Source organism: Mesoplodon mirus (assembly GCF_964341445.2).
Source record: "Mesoplodon mirus genome assembly, chromosome: 7".
NCBI classification, from domain to species: Eukaryota; Metazoa; Chordata; class Mammalia; order Artiodactyla; family Ziphiidae; genus Mesoplodon; species Mesoplodon mirus.
The window spans coordinates 5,372,091-5,393,713 of record NC_138983.1 but is presented as its reverse complement, the minus strand read 5'-3'; the positions used below and the strand labels follow the sequence as shown (position 1 = coordinate 5,393,713).

Here is a 21,623-nt window from a genome sequence, read left to right as displayed (position 1 = left end):
CATTCTTGCGATGAACAGTGGTGATGGCTGAACAACAACGTGACCGACTTAATGCCACTAAACTATACACTTAAATATGGTTAAAATGGTAAATTTTATGCCATGCATATTTTACCACAATTTTACAAAAAGGAATGAAGTCCTGACACATGCTACAACATGGATGAACCTTAAAAACATGCTCAGTGAAAGAAGCCAGAACAAAAGACCAGATATTAAATGATTCCATTCGTATGAAATGTCTAGAACGAGGAAATCTGCAGAGTGGGTGCCTAGGGCTAGGGCAGGAGGGGGCTAAAGGGGACAGGGTTTCCTTGTGAGGTATGAAATTGTTCTAAAACTGATTGTGGTGATGGCTGCACATACCTGTGGATATATTAAAAATCCTATGCTGGGGCTTCCCTGGCAGTCCACTGGTTAAGACTCTGAGCTTCCAATGCAGGGGATGCGGGTTCAATCCCTGGTGGGGGATCTAAGATCCCACATGCTGCACGGCCAAAAAAAAAAAAAAAAAACAAAACCCATATACTAAAAACCACTGAATCCTACAATTTAAGCAGGTGAAGTATGTGATACGTGAACTATATCTCAATGGTTTAGAAAGGAAAAAAAAATCTCATTTTTCTTCACCAGTGAAACTTGAATGTGCTTCTACAGAAACAACGTTTCACAGATGTAAATAAAAGTCATCTTAAAGAATATTTTTCAACAGCTTATTTAAAGGAAAGCAATCATGGCATGTGGGAACCTCTGCAAGAATAAGGACCTCCTTTCCCGGGAGGCAAGCTAGCTGTCCACCCCGGCTCAGGAGGACACGGGAGGCAGGCAGGCACAGAGGCAGACGGGCAGGCTTCTCCCTTCCCCTCCACTCAGGCCCGCGCCCCCAGTGCATGGCTTGTCGCAAGGGCCTGCCATATCCAGGCACAGCCAGCACGGGCTTCCGGCTACCAAGCAACAGGACAGGCGTGACATCAGTTAAAAGGCCTGGTTTTCCTTCCTGTCACATCCTCTCGAAAGCTCAGTCCACGGCAAGAGCAAACAGATGAGCTACTGTTCTAAGCTGTGTAACTCGATTCAGTTTATCCCCAGAGTCCCAAAGAAGGAAAGCAGGCCGGCTTGGCCACAAACAAGCCCATAACCTGGAAATCCTTCATCTCTTGTATTATCTGGAGCTGCTCACCCAATAGGGCCTAGTGGGAAGAAGTAAAACGTGGATGATTTTCAAGTGACGATCAAAATAAATGAAACAGGGCTTCCCTGGTGGCGCAGTGGTTGAGAGTCCGCCTGCCGATGCAGGGGACACGGGTTCGTGCCCCGGTCCGGGAGGATCCCACAGGCTGCGGAGCGGCTGGGCCCGTGAGCCATGGCCGCTGAGCCTGCGCGTCCAGAGCCCGTGCTCCGCAACGGGAGAGGCCACAACAGTAAGAGGCCCGCGTACCGCAAAATTAATGAAACAATGTCATTGTCACAGATGACCCAAACTGTCAGAAAACACCTAGAAAAAAGTCAAGACACTAATGAGCTAAATAATACAACTAGGAAGAAGATACGATGGGAAGGTATGCCACAGAAACGACAGCAGAAATACAACAGCCAATTTACCACGGGATTTGTCAAGAATATCCTTCCAAGTAAAACCCCAGGAATGCTCAAGGATTCCAAAGAAGTCTGAAACTTCAACCTTTTTATCATGTGGCAGAAGATCTTTATAATAAACATACATGTCATAATTAAATTTAGGAGGCGCAGAGATACTCACATAAGCAAAATATCAAATAAGATGAGAATAACATATTTATTTCATATTCAACATATGTAAGCAAGCCATGGCAGGTAGGACACTGAAAAGAGAAGTCACTGCTGGCAGGAATTCTAACCAGTGCCCTAGGGATCCAGCTGAGAGTGCGTCCCTAATCCTCACCCAACAGGTCCCTCAAACAGTACCAATGGAATAACGAGCAGAATACAGAGCTGCTTTTACAGGATGCTGATCAGATGCGAAAATCATAATTTCAATTTCTCTTGATACACAGCTTATCAAGAATTAACTTACAGTTGAGAATAATTTGACTCATCAAATGACAACACACATAGAACATAAAGGATATTTGAGAAGAAACCGTGCAAAAACAAAACAAAGAACCAACTCCAAACTGAAGAACCAAAAGGCTAACTGGTTTATATGCTAAAGAAAATGGATTTGTGAAAACAGAGCCACAAAGCAGTTGCTGGGTAGAGCAGTGCTGCTTTTGGCACATTCAAGACCACCTACACACCACAAGTGACGAAGAACCTGGGTGACCTGGCAATATTTTTTCAAATTCAATTAAGTTTATCAGTTGTTGAAGCAACTAAAGTAGGCTGCTTTAACGTGTATTAAATTGTTTGACTTTCCGATTTTAAAAGCCAGGTTCCAATAAGTTGAGTGTACATGAATCTGAAAGACGCCCCCAAAATAAAAAAGACGACTACTTTCCCAAATTCTATTATTCAAATATAACCACTCTGAACACTGTAGTATATTTTTTTTCTTGTCATTTTCCTAAGCTCCTTTTCCCAATTTCTTTTTCTATTAAAATTGGGATCATGGGGCTTCCCTGGTGGCGCAGTGGTTGAGAGTGCACCTGCCAATGCAGGGGACACGGGTTCGTGCCCTGGTCCGGGAGGATCCCACATGCCGCGGAGCGGCTGGGCCCGTGAGCCATGGCCGCTGAGCCTGCGCATCCGGAGCCTGTGCTCCACAACGGGAGAGGCCACAACAGTGAGAGGCCCGCGTACCACAAAAAAAAAAAAAAAAAAAAAAAAAAATTGGGATCATGGCGAATATACTGCCCTACAAAGTTCCTTTTCCACTTATATTATGAGCATTTTCCCTCAATTCAGCATTAAAAACATCATTTTTAATTGTGCACGGAATTTCACCTTAAAGATACAGCATGGGGCTTCCCTGGTGGCGCAGTGGTTGAGAGTCCACCTGCCAATGCAGGCGACACGGGTTCGTGCCCCGGTCCTGGAAGATCCCACATGCCGCGGAGCAGCTGGGCCCGTGAGCCATGGCCACTGAGCCTGAACGTCCAGAGCCTGTGCTACGTGGCGGGAGAGGCCACAACAGTAAGAGGTCCACGTACAGCAAAAAAAAAAAAAAAAAAAAAGATACAGCATGGTTTAACCAATTGCCTAATGCTAAAGATAGAGTTTTCCCATTATTTTTTACTTCTACACACAACTCTACAAAATGTATACCTATATGTCAATCTTTATGCACAATCTGAGGAGATCCTTTAAAGCTGGGTTTTCTGGACCAAAGGGCACTACCATTTTAAAATTTCTTGATGCCTACTGCCAAAGTGTCCTAAAACAGAGCCACACCGGTTCACTCTTCACCTGTCAGTGGTGTCAGAACTCCTGTCTCATATCTCATTTGACCTGTTTTTTAATCAATTAAAACTTGATATTATCAAAAATATAATTTTTTAAAACATTAAATTGCTAGTGAAGATAATGAAATTTTTTAATGCTTCAAGATATACATAAAGTTAACAAATGGCATGAAATATTTTAAAGTTAAAAAATTATTGCAAAGAGAATATTTGTAAGTACCTCAATAAGGGAAAAATAGTTAATGAAAATAAACTATGAAACATACTGAAAGTTAGCAACTTTATTTAAATGGATTTCTTGATGATACACCTTAGTGATTCTATGCTAAGTAACTTCCCCCCAAACTGATAAATGTCAATTCATTACTTGCCTCAAATGAAGTGATACAATTAACTGCACTAATCATTAAGAGGAGAAAAGAAAACTGGAAGATGTAAAACAGCAGATAATCTAAAATTTTAGTTGATCCAGAAACGGGTCAAAGAAACTGTGTCACAGTTGGCATCATATTGATTGTAATTAATTTTATTTATTTATTTATTTTTATGTTTTTAAAAGAGATTTCCCTTTTTATTTTTTAATTAGTTAATTTATTTATTTATGGCTGCGCTGGGTCTTCGTTGCTGTGCGCGGGCTTCTCACTGCAGTGGCCTCTCCTGTTGCGGAGCACGGGCTCTAGGCACGCGGGCTTCAGTAGCTGTGGCTCGAAGGCTCGAGAGCCCAGGCTCAGTAGTTGTGGCGCACGGGCTTAGTTGCTCGCCGTGGCATGTGGGATTCCTCCCGGACCAGGGCTCGAACCTGTGTCCCCTGCATTGGCAGGTGGATTCCCAACCACTGCGCCACCAGGGAAGCCTGATTGCAATTAATTTTAAAAGAACTCTGACAAATTCCACAAAATCATTTCAAAACAAAAACCACTCCACGAAACTAAGATCTGGCATTTGATGCTACTTCCTCTCAAAGCTCTTCGCAGCAGGAAATATCATCACGCCTTCCTGGTGTGAAAGGTCTTCTTAAAATAGAAGCCTAGATGACAACTGGTTACCTACGGTCAAACAGGAACCAAAGGCTCCATGACTCACAGGATTATTAACCTCCCATACGTGAACCACCCTACTACAAGTACACCTGTCACAAAAAATGCTCTAATGTTTCAGCACTTAGACCAAATACACAGGTTATAAAAGACTTCAAAATTCTGTTCTAAAGATCAGAATCTTATTTCAGAATGAAACAGAATTTTAACACCAATGCAAAATGGTGGTTACCTCTGGGCAAAAGAAGGGAACCCGAAGCCAAATGTTCAGATTTGATAAAGCTATTTTATTATTTTCAAAATCTTATTCTTTACTACTTTATAAATGTTTGTAATTTTTAATAAAGAGAGGTTGTTTCACATAAAACTTTATGGCATCTAATACACAATCACCAGCATATACTATAATGAACTCTTCTCAAAAATCAGTTGGTAATTTAGTATATGTATAAAACCAAGATCACTGGAAGCAAGGGGGAAAAAAGGCGCTGGTAAAAAGGTCACGATGGGTCAAAGCAACAATAATCTTGTCCAATATCCTCTCAAACTCAATAGGGATATTTGTTGGGGTCTGTGGAGATCCTCTGACAGAGGGCTCAAAAGATCAGTGACATCTTCAAAAAGTTAAATGTTGAGTTACCAAATGACCCAGCAATTTCACTCCTAGACATATACCCAAGAGAAATGAAAACATACGTCCTCACAAACACTGAACACAAATGTTTATAATAGCCAAAAAGGGAAAGAATCCAAATGTCCATCAATAATGAATGAATAAATAAACTGTGGTAGATCAAGCGATGAAATATTATTCAGCCATAAAAAGGAATGAAGTACCAATACACGCTACAACATGGACAAACCTAGAAAACATGATGCTCAGTGAGAGAAACTGGTCACAAAAGGCCATGCATGTTGTATGATTCCATCTATACGAAATATCCAGAAAAGACAAATCCATAAAAATTAAGTAGATCAGTGGTTGCCAGGAGCTAGGGAGAGGGGAGAACGGGAAGAGAATACTAATGGTACAGGGTTTCATTCGGAGGTGATGAAAGTGCTCTGAAAAAACAGCAGTGATCGCTGTGTAACTCTGTAAAAATACTAAAAAACACTGAACTGTACCATTTAAAAGGGTGAATTTTATATGACGTGAATTACATCTCAATAATGCTGTTTTTTTCCTTTCTAAACCAGTGATAACTTGCCTTAAGTAGTTTATTAAATCGGCCATTCATTGATTTATTTGAACCTATGAATGACCGTCCTCTTAATATGAAGCTCCGTGTGTATGATCCATGGCAATCACCATTTGATTAAAATCTGCTCCCAAGTAGTGAACACTTCCAATGAAACTGCTAGACCCTAGGATAAATCAAGCCCTTAAAAAGGTGCCTCTGATTTTAGGATCTGGAAAAAGAAGAAGCATTACTAAAGACTTTGGAATGAGAGAAGTTACCGAGTTTCAGGAAACCTCTGTGGTTACACTAGGTTTCCAGCTTCCCACACCTACCTGTAACTCTATTTGGAGGTGGCACCTGTCCCCCACCAGCACGACCAAAGGTGCTTCCCTCTGGTCCTGGCCATACACTTCTTTTTCTCCTCCCCACGTATCTTTCTGCGGCCTACTCCCGCAGTCCCCCAGTTTGAGGCCTGTCAGGGAGGGCCCCCCCACACACACACAGCCCACCGCCTTCTCCTCCACTCTCCCATTACCTGGTTTCCACAGCCCAGGCACCTTCCACCATCCAGGCATCCAGGCTACTGTCAAAACCATCAAGAGAAAAGATTCCAGAATAAAGCCTGGGGAGGGGAGGTTTGCCAACGCTGGCCTCCCGTGCCCTTTGCCCTCCCCCTGCCGATTGGCTCACTTCAGTGCTGTTCATAATCTCTGGATTTTTCAAAGTTTTAAAATTATGCTTCAGTAGTTGTGAACATCTCTGAACCGGGTGGCTTCCACAGTACTCTTTAGTGCAGCATCCTGAATTCCACCCTGTGCTGGCAGGCCAAACGCAACGCAGGAAAACTAAGAGAGGAAGACTCGGAAGAGATGAAACTTCCAGTAGCCTATGTGTAGGGGAAAGCAGTAAAAGGCCACAACCGTAACTTCAGGCATTAATTACCTGCCATCATGTGTACACCCTACAGAATCCTACTCACCCTTATTCACAGTCCAAAACAGACAAAGGGTGACTCACAAACCAGGTCTGTTTGAACTTCTCATCAGTAAAACAGGGTCCCTGAAAAGGTCAGACACCTGGGGGGACCCCTGCCTTCTCCACATGACTCGTCTATATGAATGTCACTTGGCCCTGGACTGTGACAGGATGCATGCCTGCAGAGGTTTCTAACCCATGCGAGCACTGACTGGAACTCAGGGGAGATATGCCACTTGACTTTATTACTCACCTAAAATACAGGACTCGTCAACACGCTCAAGGTCATTTGAAGTCCTTGCCAGACATCATACTCTCAGGATACTTTTGCACATAACTCGCAAGCAATAGGTACTATTGTAGAGAATTGCTTATCACAAAAAATCTGGGCAAAAATAAAGACAGGTGTATGTTATCTCTGCCTAAACTGAAATGCATACCTGAGTGACTAGCTGAAATAACCGTCATACTGTGTTAGAACTAGACAGAAGTCACCACTTATTAACACTTTAACTCCTGGCAAGCTACTCAGCCTCTCTGAGCCCCTGGGGTTAAGAATTCCTCTCCCTTGGGGCTTCCCTGGTGGCACAGTGGTTGAGAATCTGCCTGCCAATGCAGGGGACATGGGTTCAAGCCCTGGTCTGGGAAGATCCCACATGCCGCGGAACAACTAGGCCCGTGAGCCACAACTACTGAGCTTGCACATCTGGAGCGACAGTGAAAGGCCCGCGCACTGCAATGAAGAGTGGCCCCCGCTCGCCCCAACTAGAGAAAGCCCTCGTGCGGAAACAAAGACCCAACATGGCCAAAAATAAACAAATAAATAAAAATAAAGTAACTTTTATCTTAAAAAAAAGAATTCCTCTCCCTGAGGCTCACTGCCCGGATTAAATGAGATAAGCACGACGGGTGGTACCTGGCAAGAGCAAGCACTTAATGAATGGAATCTTTTATTACCATGATTAACTTAACAAAGCAGAAGTTCTAGCATTCAAACTGTCCTGAAAAGATCAAAACGCTATTTCAATTAAAATATAACACTATATGGCTATTCCAAAGAATACGGGAGCTCAATAAATACCATACAAAGCAACCTCCAAGACACAGCACTGCTCTTGGTGCAAAAAAAGTGGTCTACTGTTAAGTATTAAAGAGGAGGGGGAAGCTACACATTCCCAGCCCCTCGCACAGGACCTAGCACCTTGCAGCTCTCAGAGTTTGCTGAAGAGATGAATACACCCACATATACTAATGTATGCGTGACATCTCTCTGGAAGTGCTTGCTTCTAGGGAGAGGCACCGGGGTCAGAGGTGGGAGAAAGACGCCCTTTCGTAATGTTTGAATCTTAAAGCCAGTACACTGATTATCTACTCAAAGATTTCTTTTCTTTAACAAAGTGAGCAAAAATAACCCTTGTTTTTTTCCAACTGTCCTCTGTAATCCCTTCACAAATAAAAGGAATGAATGCTCAAGGAGGGAGCTATCCCACTCAACTAATCTCCTGGTTAATCATCAGGTCCCTATGAAGTACCATCCTAACCACAAGATAATTAGAGGCTAACACATAAAACACTCCTGTGGAAAATCTAAAAACTCTTTGTACCTCCCTCCGTTCCCGCCTTAAATATAGGGTGGCAAATGTGATGTACCTGTTCATGTTTCAAGCCCCTCACTGGCCTGGGGCCCATATTCTGAACATGAAATATCACTACAGAGTGCTAGGGAGGTTAAGACACACACAGAGGAACTCAGATGTGAACGGCTTCCAAGGCAGGCCAGGGAATGTTCTTAATGCTTAAAGTAGTATTGCTTTTTCTTATTTTCACACCTTCTCTCAAAAAAAAATTAAGGAAAATGTTTAGTAACTTGGCCTCCAGTTAATTGAATCTTTCCTGCTAATTTCTTTCCTCTAGTCACATAACAGATAATACCCTGTGTATGTTTCAGGATTTTTAGGCCTGGGCCTCATTTTCAGCCCTGAACTGCCTGACTGAGCCCTTTAAAAAGCCAAAATGTTTTTCACTGATATCCATCTATAATAGTAATGATCAATTTGTTTCTTGGTGACTTTTCCAACCTGCAACTTTAGAGGCAGTTCTAGGTTTAGGCAAGTTGATTCTCTCCTCCCCCAACTCATCTTTTTCTACGTTAGCCCCACTGTTCCAGAACCTGAAGCGTAACCCTTTCCAACAGAAGTCAACTGTGTTAGACAGTGAAGCATCTCGGGGAAATTTACATGTTGCCTAAACACAGGACAAACCCCAAAACCCCGGTAAGGCACAAAATCATCAAGATCCTCTTAACTTGCTAACAGGTCACTACAATTCAAACAGGTTACTCTCACATTTGGGATAAAGTACAGTTAATTTCCAGACTTAATGGCAGTGGAGATTTTCAAGGAGGGAGAAGAAAATGAACATTTCCCCGCCACGAGGCAAATGAGGAAACACTCCTGACTTAAAGGTCTATCAGCTCACCATTTATGGCACAGCTGTACTTTACCCAGGAGGCCAGAGGTGGCAAGGGGGCTCCCCACTCAAACACAGAGAGTACTCAACCGTAACGTGGGGAAGCAAAGGAAGGTGGCTGGGCCACAGCAACTGTAAAAACTATCCTTCCAGCTCCCCACCTTCTAAGGCTCAGTCCTCAGGGTGGGACCACAGCATGGCCCTTCCCTCATCACTCCCTCTCCAGCCACGAAGCCGCAGGGCAAGATGGCATCTTGGTTCCTGGCCGCTTCACAAATGCTCCCCAGACTGTTCACCCACCTTGCGAAAAACACTGAATGCTACTGGCAGGTGTTGGCTATAAAAGCTATCATTCAAGTTTGCTTGCTCTGAAAAGTTCTCATAGATTGAAAATATACTCCATGTGTAGAAAGGAGGTCAAATCCGAGTCAATGATAAGGCCGAACAGTCCAGTAGACGTGGTCCATTCGTGCTGTGTTGTGTGTCACTTTAACACGGCAGCAGGAAGCTGGTCTACACGGGGCAGGTCCCGGGCACTTGGGAATGTCACACCCTGTGCTTCAAGTACTCAGTGTGTGACAGGAAGTAGTTGGTAATTTTAACTACAAGTGATAAAGTGAATGCAGGGGAGAGGGCCTCTGCACTACTGTGTGGACTCTCTTTGCCCCACAGAAACAAGTTTTTAAGTTTTGGAGTAAAATCACTTCACTAGATAGTGGTCTACTGTATAACATAGTTTTTATTTTAGCAACATGTATTTAATACAAGTAGCTTTACAAATGGCTTGTATCCTTTATTTGTAGACTTATCAGGTCTTAACAAGGTTATTTCTGTTTTATTCTACAGCATTCTACATGAGGAAAATGCATGCTGTAGTGATACAACAAGTTGGTGAAGAGCCCAAGGTCTTGAAATATGCCATTCCTCACGTCAAACACCTAGATTACTTTTTTCCCAGTATTTAAGTTGAGGTGAAACACACATAACATACAATTTTCCATCTTAAACACTGGTAAGTGTACAGTTCAGTGGCATTAAGTACATTCACATTCTTGTGCAACCATCACCATCTTCTACCTCCAGAACTGTTCATCCCATAAAGCTGACACTCTGTGCCCTTTAAACGCTAACTCCCCGTTCCCCATCCTCCAGCCCCGGGCACCCACCAGGATACTGTGTCCCTATGAATTTGACTTCTCTAGGGACCTCACAGCAGTGACATCATACAATATTTGTCTTTTTGTGACTGGCTTACTTCACTTAGCAGAACGTCCTCCAGGTTCAGCCATGTTGTAACGTGTCAGAATCTCCTTTTTATCAAAGCTGAATAATATCTGATTGCAGGTATATGCCACACTCTGCTCGTCCATTCATTCATCAAAAACATCTATGTATTTTTAACCATTTGGAAAAGGAGTCCATCTAGGTGAGTCAGCTCAGACAACGAGAAACCTGAGACGCTGCCTGCTCCAGAGAAGCCTCTAACACAAAGGTTTTTTTTTGTTTTTTTTTTTTGCTGTACGCGGGCCTCTCACTGTTGTGGCCTCTCCCGTTGCGGAGCACAGGCTCCGGACGCACAGGCCCAGCGGCCATGGCTCACGGGCCCAGCCGCTCCGCGGCATATGGGATCCTCCCGGACCGGGGCACGAACCCGTATCCCCTGCATCGGCAGGCGGACTCTCAACCACTGCGCCACCAGGGAGGCCCTAACACAAAGGTTTTCACCTGCTAAACTGACATGGGAAATTTCTCGTCTGCACCTAACCAACTGTACTTTGCTGAAAACCAAAAAGGCCACTGAAACCTCTGCAAACTGTCCACAAGTAACATGGCGAAAAGCCCAGCACACACAGGACTCAGTCTCCCTAAGGTTCAGGGCCTGCACGGAAAATAGAAGACAGCATAATATCAAAAGAGCTACTGAATTTACAGCACAAACAAGAAAAAAGGAGATCTTTGCAAAATTTCTTCTAACCATCTAAAATTCAACTTGAAACGACCACAGCTCGGGGGAAAAAAGCACTTCAGTAAAATGACAGCACAATACACAGTAATCAGGAACAGGTGTCTTAACTCCCAGCTCTCTCAACACCAAGTCTGCAGGCACAGTTACGAGAACAGGCTTTGTCCCAGGTGGGCTGCTGGCTCTGCAGACAGCTGCATGGTCTTGGGCAAATTACTCTGTAAGATGGTTTAAGAGTATCTAGTAGGGGTCTGTGAAGATTACAGGAGATAATGTCAGTTGCTTGTTATCAATCTTTAAGAGTGTGTGGGACAGAGCTTCCCTGGTGGTGCAGTGGTTAAGAACCCACCTGCCAATGCAGGGGGCACAGGTTCGAGCCCTGGTCCAGGAAGACCCCACATGCCACGGAGCAACTAAGCCCGTGAGCCACAACTACTGAAGCCCACATGCCACAACTACTGAAGCCCACATGCTGCAACTGCTGAAGCCCACGCGCCTAGAGCCCATGCTCTGCAACGAGAAGTCCCCACAATGAGAAGCCCGCGAACCGCAACAAAGAGTAGCCCCCACTCGCCACAACTAGAGAAAGCCCACGTGCAGCAACGAAGACCCAACACAGCCAAAAATAAATAAATAAAATAAATCAATTTATTTTTTTAAAAAAAGAGTGTGCGGGACAGAGAAAAGCTCGGTCTTCAGTCCTCTGCTCCAGGCTGCTCAACCTCAGCACTGTCCACATTCAGGGCACGGAGAGGAAAGCGCTGTCCTGCGCACTGTAGGATGTCGAGCAGTATCCCTGCCCTCTACCCACTAGATGCCAGTAATACCACCACCACCACCACAACCACGAAATCGTGACAATCAAAGATGTGTCCGGACATTACCCAATGTCCCTCAGAAAGTATTTCTAAAATACCCATTTCAAGCCACCAACCTTAGCATCCTAGGGACACAGCACACCTCTACCTCCGCTTCCCACCTGAAAGGTCCTTCCACCTTTCAGAGTTCAGGGACGCTCCCACCTTCTCCACAAAGTGCCCCACAGCTCTTCTAGCCCACATGGACCTCCTGGGCCTTATGTTTTTATTGTTTCATCACCAGGCCCTGGACTACTGTGATATTCAACAAAAAACGTACTAGGCACAATGAGATGAGTGAATGCTGATTTACAGGGAGGTGGCAGTCTGGCTTGGATGCAAGATGGGCTAATGCAAAGCTGAAGATGAGGGCTGTCCTAGGGCGGGTCAAGATTCCCTGCCAGTGGACAGAGGATGGTGAGATCATGGAGGGAGTCTAGGCTGACTGCCAGGCTCCGCCAGAGAGGAAAACCAGGAAGGAGACCGTGGGCATAAGGGTCAGAGATGAGCAAGCCAAGAGACTAGACTGAAGAAAAAAACTCCTGGAGTTAATAAGCAATTATAGCAAGGTTATGCGACACAAGGTCAATATACAAAAATCAAATATACAAAAAAGTTTGTCAATATACAAAAAAAAAAAAACAAAAAAGTTGCTTTCCTGTATACCAGCAATGAACAAGTAGACAATGAAATTAAAGACGTGTTACCATTTACATTAGCGCCCCCCCCCAAATTAAGTACTGAGGTATAAATCTAACAAAATATGTACAAGATCTATATGAGGAAAACTACAAAATTCTAACGAAAGATATCAAAGAACTAAATAAATGGAGAGATACTCCATGTTTGTGAACAGGAAGACTCAATATTGTCAAGATGTCAGTTCTTCCCTACTGGATTTATAGATTCAATGCAATCCCAGTAAAAAATCCCAGCAAGTTATTTTGTGCATATCAACAAACTGACTCTGAAGTTACACGGAGAAGCAGAAGACCTAGAATAGCCAACTCCATACTGAAGAAGAACCAAGTCTGAGGACTGATCGTACGGATTTCAAGACTTACTATAAAGCTACAGGAATCAAGATAGCGTGATACTGGCCAAAAGAAAAAGAAAGGACAAATAAATCAATGGAACAGAATGCAGAGGCCAGAAACAGACCCACATCAATACAGTCAACTGATCTTGACAAAGAGCAAAAACAATACTGTGGAGAAAGGATAGTCTTTTCAACAAATGGTGCTGGAAGGACTGGACAGCCCCGGCCAAAAAAACGAAATCTAGACAGACCTTACACCTTCACAAAAATTAACTCAAAATGGATCACTGACCTAAATGTAAGATGCAAAACTATAAAACTAGAACATAACATTAAAGAAAATCTAGTTGACCTTGGGTATGGTGATGATGTTTTAGATACAATTCCAGAGACATGATCCCTGAAAGAAATAACTGATAAGCTGGACTTCATTAACATTAAAAAAATTCTCCTCTGCAAAAGACACTATCAAGAGAATGTAAAGCAAGCCACAAATTGGAAGGAAATATTTGCAACAGACATCTGATAAAGGACTATTATCCAAAATATTCAAAGAACTCTTGAAATTCAACAATAAGGAAACAATCTGATTAAAAATGGGTGGGGGCTTCCCTGGTGGCGCAGTGGTTGGGAGTCCGCCTGCCGATGCAGGGGACGCGGGTTTGTGCCCCGGTCCGGGAAGATCCCACATGCCGCAGAGCGGCTGGGCCCGTGAGCCGTGGCCGCTGAGCCTGTGAGTCCGGAGCCTGTGCTCCGCAACGGGAGAGGCCATAACAGTGAGAGGCCCGCGTACTGCAAAAAAAAAAAAAAAAAGGGGGGGTGGAAGATCCAAGCAACCACCTAAGCAAGGAAGATACACAGATGGCAAGTAAGCATAGGAGAAGATGCTCAACATCATTTGCCTTTAGAGAATCACAAATTAAAACAAGACACCACTACACACCTACTAGAATGGCCAAAATCCAGAATACTGACAACACCAAATGCTGGTGAGGATGTGGAACAACAGGAACTCTCATTCATTGGTGGTGGCGATGCAAAATGGTGCAGCCACTTTGGAAGATGGTCTGGCAGTTTCTTACCAAACTAAACATACTCTTACCATATAATCCAGCACCTGGGCTTGTTGGTATTTACCCAAATGAACTGAAAAGATGTCCAGAGAAAAACCTGCACACAGATGTTCGTAACAGCTGTATTCGTATCTGTCAAAACTTGGAAGCAATCAAGACATCCTTCCGGGACTTCCCTGGAGGTCCAGTGGTTAAGACTTCACCTTCCAATGCAGGGGGTGCGTGTTTGATCCATTGTCAGGGAGCTAAGATCCCACATGCCTTGGGGCCAAAAAACCAAAACATAAAACAGAAGCAATATTGTAACAAATTCAATAAAGACTTAAAAAAAAAAAAGATATCCTTCAGCAGGCAAATGGATAAACTGTGGTACGCCCATACAACAGAATATGATTCAGCACTAAAACAAAATATGCTATCAAGCCGTGAAAAGACACGGAGCAAACTTACATGCGTATTATTAAATGAAAGAAGACAATCTGAAAAGGCTACACTGCATGATTCCAACCATATGACATTCTAGAAAAGGCAAAACTATGGAGACACTAAAAAGGTCAGGGATTGAGGGGAGGGAGGGATAAATCGGCAGAGGACAGAGGACTTTTTGGGCCATGAGGCTATTCTATAGGATCCTACAATGGTGGATATAGTACACACCATTATACATTTGTCCAAACCTGTACAAGGTACACCGCCCAGAGTGAACCCTAATGTAAACTGTGGACTTTGGGTGATAATGATGTGTCAGTGTAGGTTCGTGGACTGCAACAAATCTACCACTGCAGGAGAAGAATGATGTCAACAGTGAGAGAGGCTGTGGGGGGAGGGGGGGTATAATGGGAACTCTCTGTACTTTCTGCCCAATTTGGCTGTGAATCTAAAACTGCTCTAAAAAAAAGTTAACTTTATTAACTTTTTTTAAAAAAGAAGTAAAGCCCCTTAAGGGACCAAATTTTCACAGTGTGTAGTAAAAACAAAGTGTAAATGAAACTTTATCTTGAAAAATGAAACAGATTTATGTCTTTACATGTAATATAATTTAGATTATCAAAGTAACTATGTACATATAAAGGAAATCAAGTAGGGAGTTTTGGCATAATTTTTTCATAACCCTTTAAGATAGCACCATAAAGCACAATTCACTCCTTCTTTGACTTTTACTGTATACTTTTGCAAATACAGCTGAGGACTTCGCCAGTCTTTTCAAGGTCCTCTCTGTCTTTTTGATATTTAAATGATCTGGTTTTGAAGGGCCCATGGTACCATCTATCCTATCATTTCTCAACTGGCAGTGGGTCTGTGGGGAGATGTGTGTAAAACTTCAATAGTCCACAAACATATCTTTCATCAAACTTCATGATACCTTGCATCTTTTGCAAGATTTACAATTTCATTTCACAACTCACTGTGACTGTTTTATCCACCAGCAATAAGAGTGATGATAACAAACGCTGATTTGATGGGCAGAGACAGAAGCTAGTGTTCAGCTGTGATGTCCAGGCATGGACAAAATTTCCAAGTGGTCAGTACATTAATGACAATTTTCATGTTACGGTAATTTTTATCTTTCCCTATACCACTCGTAGCTGGAGGGACTCAGGCAACCAGCAGCCTGATTACAAAGAGCCCTGTCATCACATTAGGAGGACAGCAAAGAAGCCAATTTAAGCTAAAATCCAGGGGCTAAAGTCAGGCACTCTTCTACTACTGGAGATACAAAGATGAACACGACATGCCCTCTAGGAATTCAATCTAACAGACTTGGACGAATAAACACACACAATGTGGTAAGTGCTGTGACATAAAGGTGTGTATGCATGAAGTGCTATGGAAGAAACCTAAACGAGGAAGAAACTAATTCTGTCTGGCTCTCTAAGTTAGGCCTTGAAGGAGGTATTTTAAAAGCAGACACCAGGGCTTCCCTGGTGGCGCAGTGGTTGGGAGTCCGCCTGCTGATGCGGGGGACGCGGGTTCGTGCCCCGGTCCAGAAGGATCCCACGTGCCGCGGAGCGGCTGGGCCGGTGAGCCATGGCCGCTGGGCCTGCACGTCCGGAGCCTTTGCTCCGCAGCGGGACAGGCCACAATAGTGAGAGGCCCGCGTACCGCAAAAAAAAAAAAAAAAAAAAAAAGCAGACACCAGGAGGTTTCCCTGGTGGCGCAGTGGTTAAGAATCCGCCTGCTGGTGCAGGGGACGCAGGTTGGAGCCCTGGTCCAGGAAGATCCCACATGCCGCGGAGCAACTAAGCCTGTGTGCCACAACTACTGAGCCTGCGCTCTAGAGCCCACGAGCCACAACTACTGAAGCCTGTGCGCCTAGAGCCCGTGCTCTGCAGCAAGAGAAGCCACCGCAATGAGAAGCCCACACACTGCAACCAAGAGTAGCCCCTGGTCACTGCAACTAAAAGAAAGCCCATGTGCAGCAACAAGGACCCAACGCAGCCAAAAATTAAACACATAAATAAATTTATTTAAAAAAAAAAAAAGGGCAGACACCAGGCTGCCAAGCAGAGTGTAGGAGCAAAGACAAGTCTGGAGACAAAACACAAAGCTCATTCCAGAAGTGCAAGGACAAGTGTGACTAGCTCACTGTTAGTTGCTGCTGGTTAGGGGAAGGGAATGATTTTAAAACAGCAACAAAAAAAGAAGCACCCTGAAAAATTAAGGCTGGGGCCCAAGTATAAACCATGCAAACAAGTTTGGATTTTATTCTCCAGCTACAGGACGCCACAGTAAACTTTGAAACAAAGGAGTCAGGATATTTGAGAAGTCCCTGGCAATGGGATATAGAATGGAGTGGGGGGGTCACCCAAAGCACAAGGATATCCACAGGTGCCTCCTGTTACAGGGTCTAAGCAAGGACAGCGGGCCTGGAGCAGACCGGAGGTGTGGGCACAAAAGCAGTTCACTAGGGTTTAGTTGCCACCGAGTGCTGAGGAGGGCTTTCTGAGCCAATGCAAAGGGTGAGAAATAATCCTGAGGCACCAGCCAGCTGCTGTTAATAACTCAAAGAAAAGAAGCAGGAGAAGCATATTCCAGGGTGGGGAGGAGCAGAAGGGTCAAGTGTGGGATGGACTGGATGGACTGCGCTGAGGCAGTGAGGTCTCATCCACCCCAGATGGACCAGCACTCAGCAAAAAGCCGGGGCTGGAGAGGCGGATCAGGAACACGTGACAGCCAGAACCTGTACATGGACTGGTTATGGAGGGCCACTGAATTTCAATCAAGTGTATATCTTTCCCCACTTGAACCACCTCTTTTGCCTTTTTTTTAAAGCTAGGCATCACCCACTTTCCCATATCCTAAATCACCTCTTTTCTCCTTGTTAAACTCATTCCATAACATTTTATTCCAGAAAACAGGACTGAGAGGCAGTGTATCACACCATACAACATTATTTTAAAAGGTCCACCAAACCAAAAGGAAAGCTGTGTCTTCCAAGACCACTGATTCCTGGAGAAAACAAACAAAACATCCTTGATGAAATAAAAATTCATATTTTAAGGCAAGACAAGAAAAATTTAAACATAAAATTTTTCTCTGCCCATTTGGCCTCCTCCCTCCCCTCTGGTGTGCATCGCGCATCTGCATTATGCGTTTACCAGACCTCCCCGATAGCGGAAATACCTGCTCAACCATAAAGATCAATTTTTCTTCTTCTGGAGCCAACCATGTAACTCCTTTCCCAATCCTGTTAGGGGTCACAATGACCCACCACTCACTCACCTTGCACTTGAAGACATCTTTGGTGAACTTCACATACAATGCCAGTATATTATTTCCCTTAAAGACAGCAACTGGCCCAGAACAGACTGGTCAGACGACCTGGGGTGATACTGGGCCAAACCTAATGGAAGTTCTTAGCTTAAATACTTACTTATGATCTTATTAATGTCACTAGCTATATTACCAGTATTCTGCCTATTTTACAAGATTACTGTTTCTTGCATTACCAAGTGTGTGACTAAGCCTCCAATAAAATTAATGATAATTAACCAATTTGAAATGATTGACCAAACTTATAGTTCTATAAGACCAACGATTATAATAGTATAGCTCTAGATATGGGAAGAAGCAACAAGAAGGAACCTTTGGGGTTTCCCTGGTGGCGCAGTAGTTAAGAAGCCACCCGCCAATGCAGGGGACACCGGTTCGAGCCCTGGTCCGGGAAGATCCCACATGCCGCGGAGCAAGTAAGCCCATGCACCACAACTACTGAGCCTGCGCTCTAGAGCCCGCTCACCACAACTACTGAGTCCGTGTGCCACAACTACTGAAGCCTGCGTGCCTAGAGCCCGTGCTTCGCAATGAGAAGCCACCGCAATGAGAAGCCCGTGCACCGCAACGAAGAGTAGCCCCCGCTCACCACAACTAGAGAAAGCCTGCGCACAGCAACAAAGACCCAACACAGCCAAAAATAAATAATAAAAAAAAAATTTTTTTTTTTTTTTTAAAAAGAAGGAAACTTTTCCTGGAGCATAACAGACTACTAAGATAGGTGGTCCAGAGGCTTTTCGCTACTGTTAACAGGACCTAGTCCACTAACAGCACATTGAGTGGCCTATCAACGAAATCTTCACCTGACCTGGGAATGAGCATCCTTAACACAGTGGGACAGATGGGTCACGAAATGCCTCCCAAACCTTGGTTGAAATTACAACAGAAAGGGAAGGGACTGTAGAATAAAGAATCCTGCCCACTACCCAGTTCAACAAGAATCAAATCATTAGCCACTGTAGTCGCTGACTTACAATACACCCTGAAAGGAATTCAGGGCAAAGATCAGGATGAAGTACTTTGTGCCCTCAGAAAAATGACAGAACTGACCCTCAGAGAGATATTATATTTTCTGTAGAAATTTTTTATTCTTGCACCTTCCCACACTTAGAAAGGCACTAAGAGCATTAACTAAGAAGTCATTTCCTCACAACTGTCAGCGACCTTCTGCTGAGATGTGTGCCTGACTGCACGCACCCCCTTTGCAACAATCACATATATTTGGGTCTCCCCCTTTACCTCTTCAGAACAGTTCTCTGAGCTCTCTGAAAGGCTGTCTCCGGGTTATAATCCTCAGTCTGACTTGAATAAAATTTTCCATTTCTTTCTTAGATTGACTATCAATTAGTTTTTTCATCGGCATCCTCAATGCTTTTCGAATGTCAGGTTTGAGCAAAAACACAAAGGTTTATCTAATGAGTGACACTCCCCAGAAAAGCACCTCGAAAACATCTTACAGCTGGATCCAGGGTGTCCAAAATGCTTTCATAGGCAACAGGCAAGAGCACTGGAGTAGGAGATGGGTTCAAGAGACCTGGCAGCTCACTCAGATGTCAGCACAGAGCCACTGACCTCAGGCAAGTCACTGCGCCTCTACGTTTTCCATTTTACAGCTGGATGACCTGAAGATCACATGGCCTAGGATGATCTTCTCACTGAGAATTTTCAGGCCTAACTAAATGTGATAGTTTGGGAGACAGTTTCATTTCAGGAAAAAAAAAAAAAAAAAAAAGGTTTCATTAAGCAATTCTTTGGTTTTCTTTTCTCTTTCTACCTTTATGATTCTCACTGCTCCTAGGCATATCTGTAAGGGAGGCCACAGGCACAAAAAGAAAGTGAAGCTCAGTTAGTTTTGCTGCATTTGCGGCTCTGGCAAAGCACTGGGCACAGAAAAGGAATCAAATGACTAAAACTGGATTTGGGGCTTATCGGTGGCAGCCAGCCAGCCAGTTTCTAGATACTGCACTCAACCTGGTCAACCAGTTACAAGAAAATTAGCAGAAAAAGAAAACACATTTTTAAAGGTCTCAATAGAAGTAAACCCACTAAATGTTAAGTGATCATCTCAGGGGAGCAGGATGGACAAAAACCGAGTTTATGTTTTGCTGTTAAGTCTGAATACATACAAACTTACTTTTTTCGTAATTTAAACTTATGATTAGTTTTTTTAAGCTTAAAAAAGGGGGAGAAATTCTTTCTACTTTACTCTTAGTTATTTTTTGAGCCACACATCCTAACTTTGGCTGGTCACACACCTACATGTCTGAGCGGTTAGTGGGGAACTAACAAACGTCACCCCCTCACCGCTAACAAATGTCTCTTTCAGTGGGAAAAACCTAATCGTGGACTTGAAGAACTAAAAGTAAGTCACCAAGTGATTTTTTTTTAAGCCAGCCAAAACATCCCTCCTTCATTCAAGGCCCTAAACCCAAAGGGACTTGCTAGACACAGTTTAAGCTTCTGGACAAAATGTACTTTGTGATTGAACAGTACTGTTCTCCTTAGAAGAGACCTGTTTTCCCACGAAAGCGGCATGTTTTCAACAGCCTGCCTTCTGGAGGGTCTTCGGGGGCCCGTTTCACGGGATTTGGCCTGGATTTCACAAAGGCTCCTGAAAGGTGGCTTCGCGGGCCGCAGAGCCCCCCCGGCCCCGCCCCCGACCTCAGACTCCGCCCCCGGTCAGCGTCACCCGACCGCGTCCGCGCAGCCCTCCCTCCCGCCCACCCCGGCGCGCCGCCGACACCGACCTGATGACACTGATGTGGAACTGGTCCTCGCGAAGGCCCCGCCAGGCGCCGGACAGGAACTCCTTGCACCACAGATAGGCCCTGCGCCGCGTCCTGGGCTCGGGCTGATCGTCGGCCGGCGGCGGCGGGAGCAGAGGCAGCGGCGGCGGCGGGGGCAGCGCGAGCTGCGGCTGCCGCCCGCCCAGCTGCTTGGGCTCGAGGTCACTGGCGGCGTCGCGCTGCTGCCCCACGCCGGGCGCCGGGGTCGCGCTGCCGCTGCCGCAGCTCAGCAACAGCCCGAGCGGCGAGGGCTCCGCCTCGCCCCCGTTGCAGAACTTGGTCTTCATGCCGGGCAGGCGGCCGAGGAGGCGCGGTCGACCGCAACGCGAGAGCTCGAGGCTCAGGATCCGGCTGGATGCCCCCCTCACGGAGAGCGGGCGCGGAGGCCGCTTGCCCGCTCGCTGACGGGCAGGCCGGGGGCGGCGGCGGTTGGGGGGGCGGCGGCGTGGAGGCGGCAAGCGGCGGGTAGCGGCGGCGCTCGGCTGGTCCTACTGGCCGTGGCGCTCGCTCCTATACTGCCGCCGCACGAGGAGCGCTGTCCGCGTCATAGCCCGCCCTCGCTCTCGCCGCTGATTGGCCGCCGTCCGTCGGCCCGGCGCATCACAATCGCCTCCGCCCTCGCCACGCCTTCTCCCCATTGGCTGCGTCAGCACACGGCCTCCCCCCGCCATCTCGTTTCCTGCGGCCTCGGGAGGCGGGGCCTCGAGGGGGGCGGAGCGTCGAGCCGGTGCCGGGGGTCGCGAGGATGGAGAAAGCTAGCGAGGCGGGGGGGTCCCCGAGTGCGGGCGGGGGGGGGCCCTTGAGCCTCGGGGAACCAGAACTTGGCTTTGGTGGCTGAAACTTTGCTTGACCCCTCGAATCCTGCAGGACATCAGAGGCCGGGGCCTGGCAGCGGGCAGTTAGGAAGCCGGTCCCTGGAGGCTGGCTTCTCTTTCTGCATGACCTTGGGGCGAGGCACCTCCTTCTGCAGCTCCGTACGTGTGTTTTTATAACACTTCCCAGCGCCGGCTCAGCTCCCTGCGAAGCGCGGCCACGCCCCGTCCAAGCTGGAGCCTGAGAAATTATTGTCCCCGGGTCACAAACCGAGGC

General features: G+C 45.5%; 1 protein-coding gene across 3 annotated transcripts in view; it reads right to left on the bottom strand.

Annotated features, from left to right (window-relative positions):
* CHKA (choline kinase alpha) overlaps positions 1-21,198 on the bottom strand; it is a 62,336-nt gene extending 41,138 nt beyond the window's left edge. Inside the window, exon 1 of one of the 3 annotated variants that reach the window (XM_082626633.1) lies at positions 20,496-21,198. In XM_082626633.1, the coding sequence (XP_082482759.1) occupies positions 20,496-20,821 (326 nt within the window). In that variant the 5' untranslated portion in view covers positions 20,822-21,198. The remainder of the gene's footprint in view (positions 1-20,495) is intronic. The other 2 variants (XM_082626634.1, XM_082626635.1) reach the window with 2 other exon arrangements.
* Between the last annotated feature and the right edge of the window lie 425 nt (positions 21,199-21,623).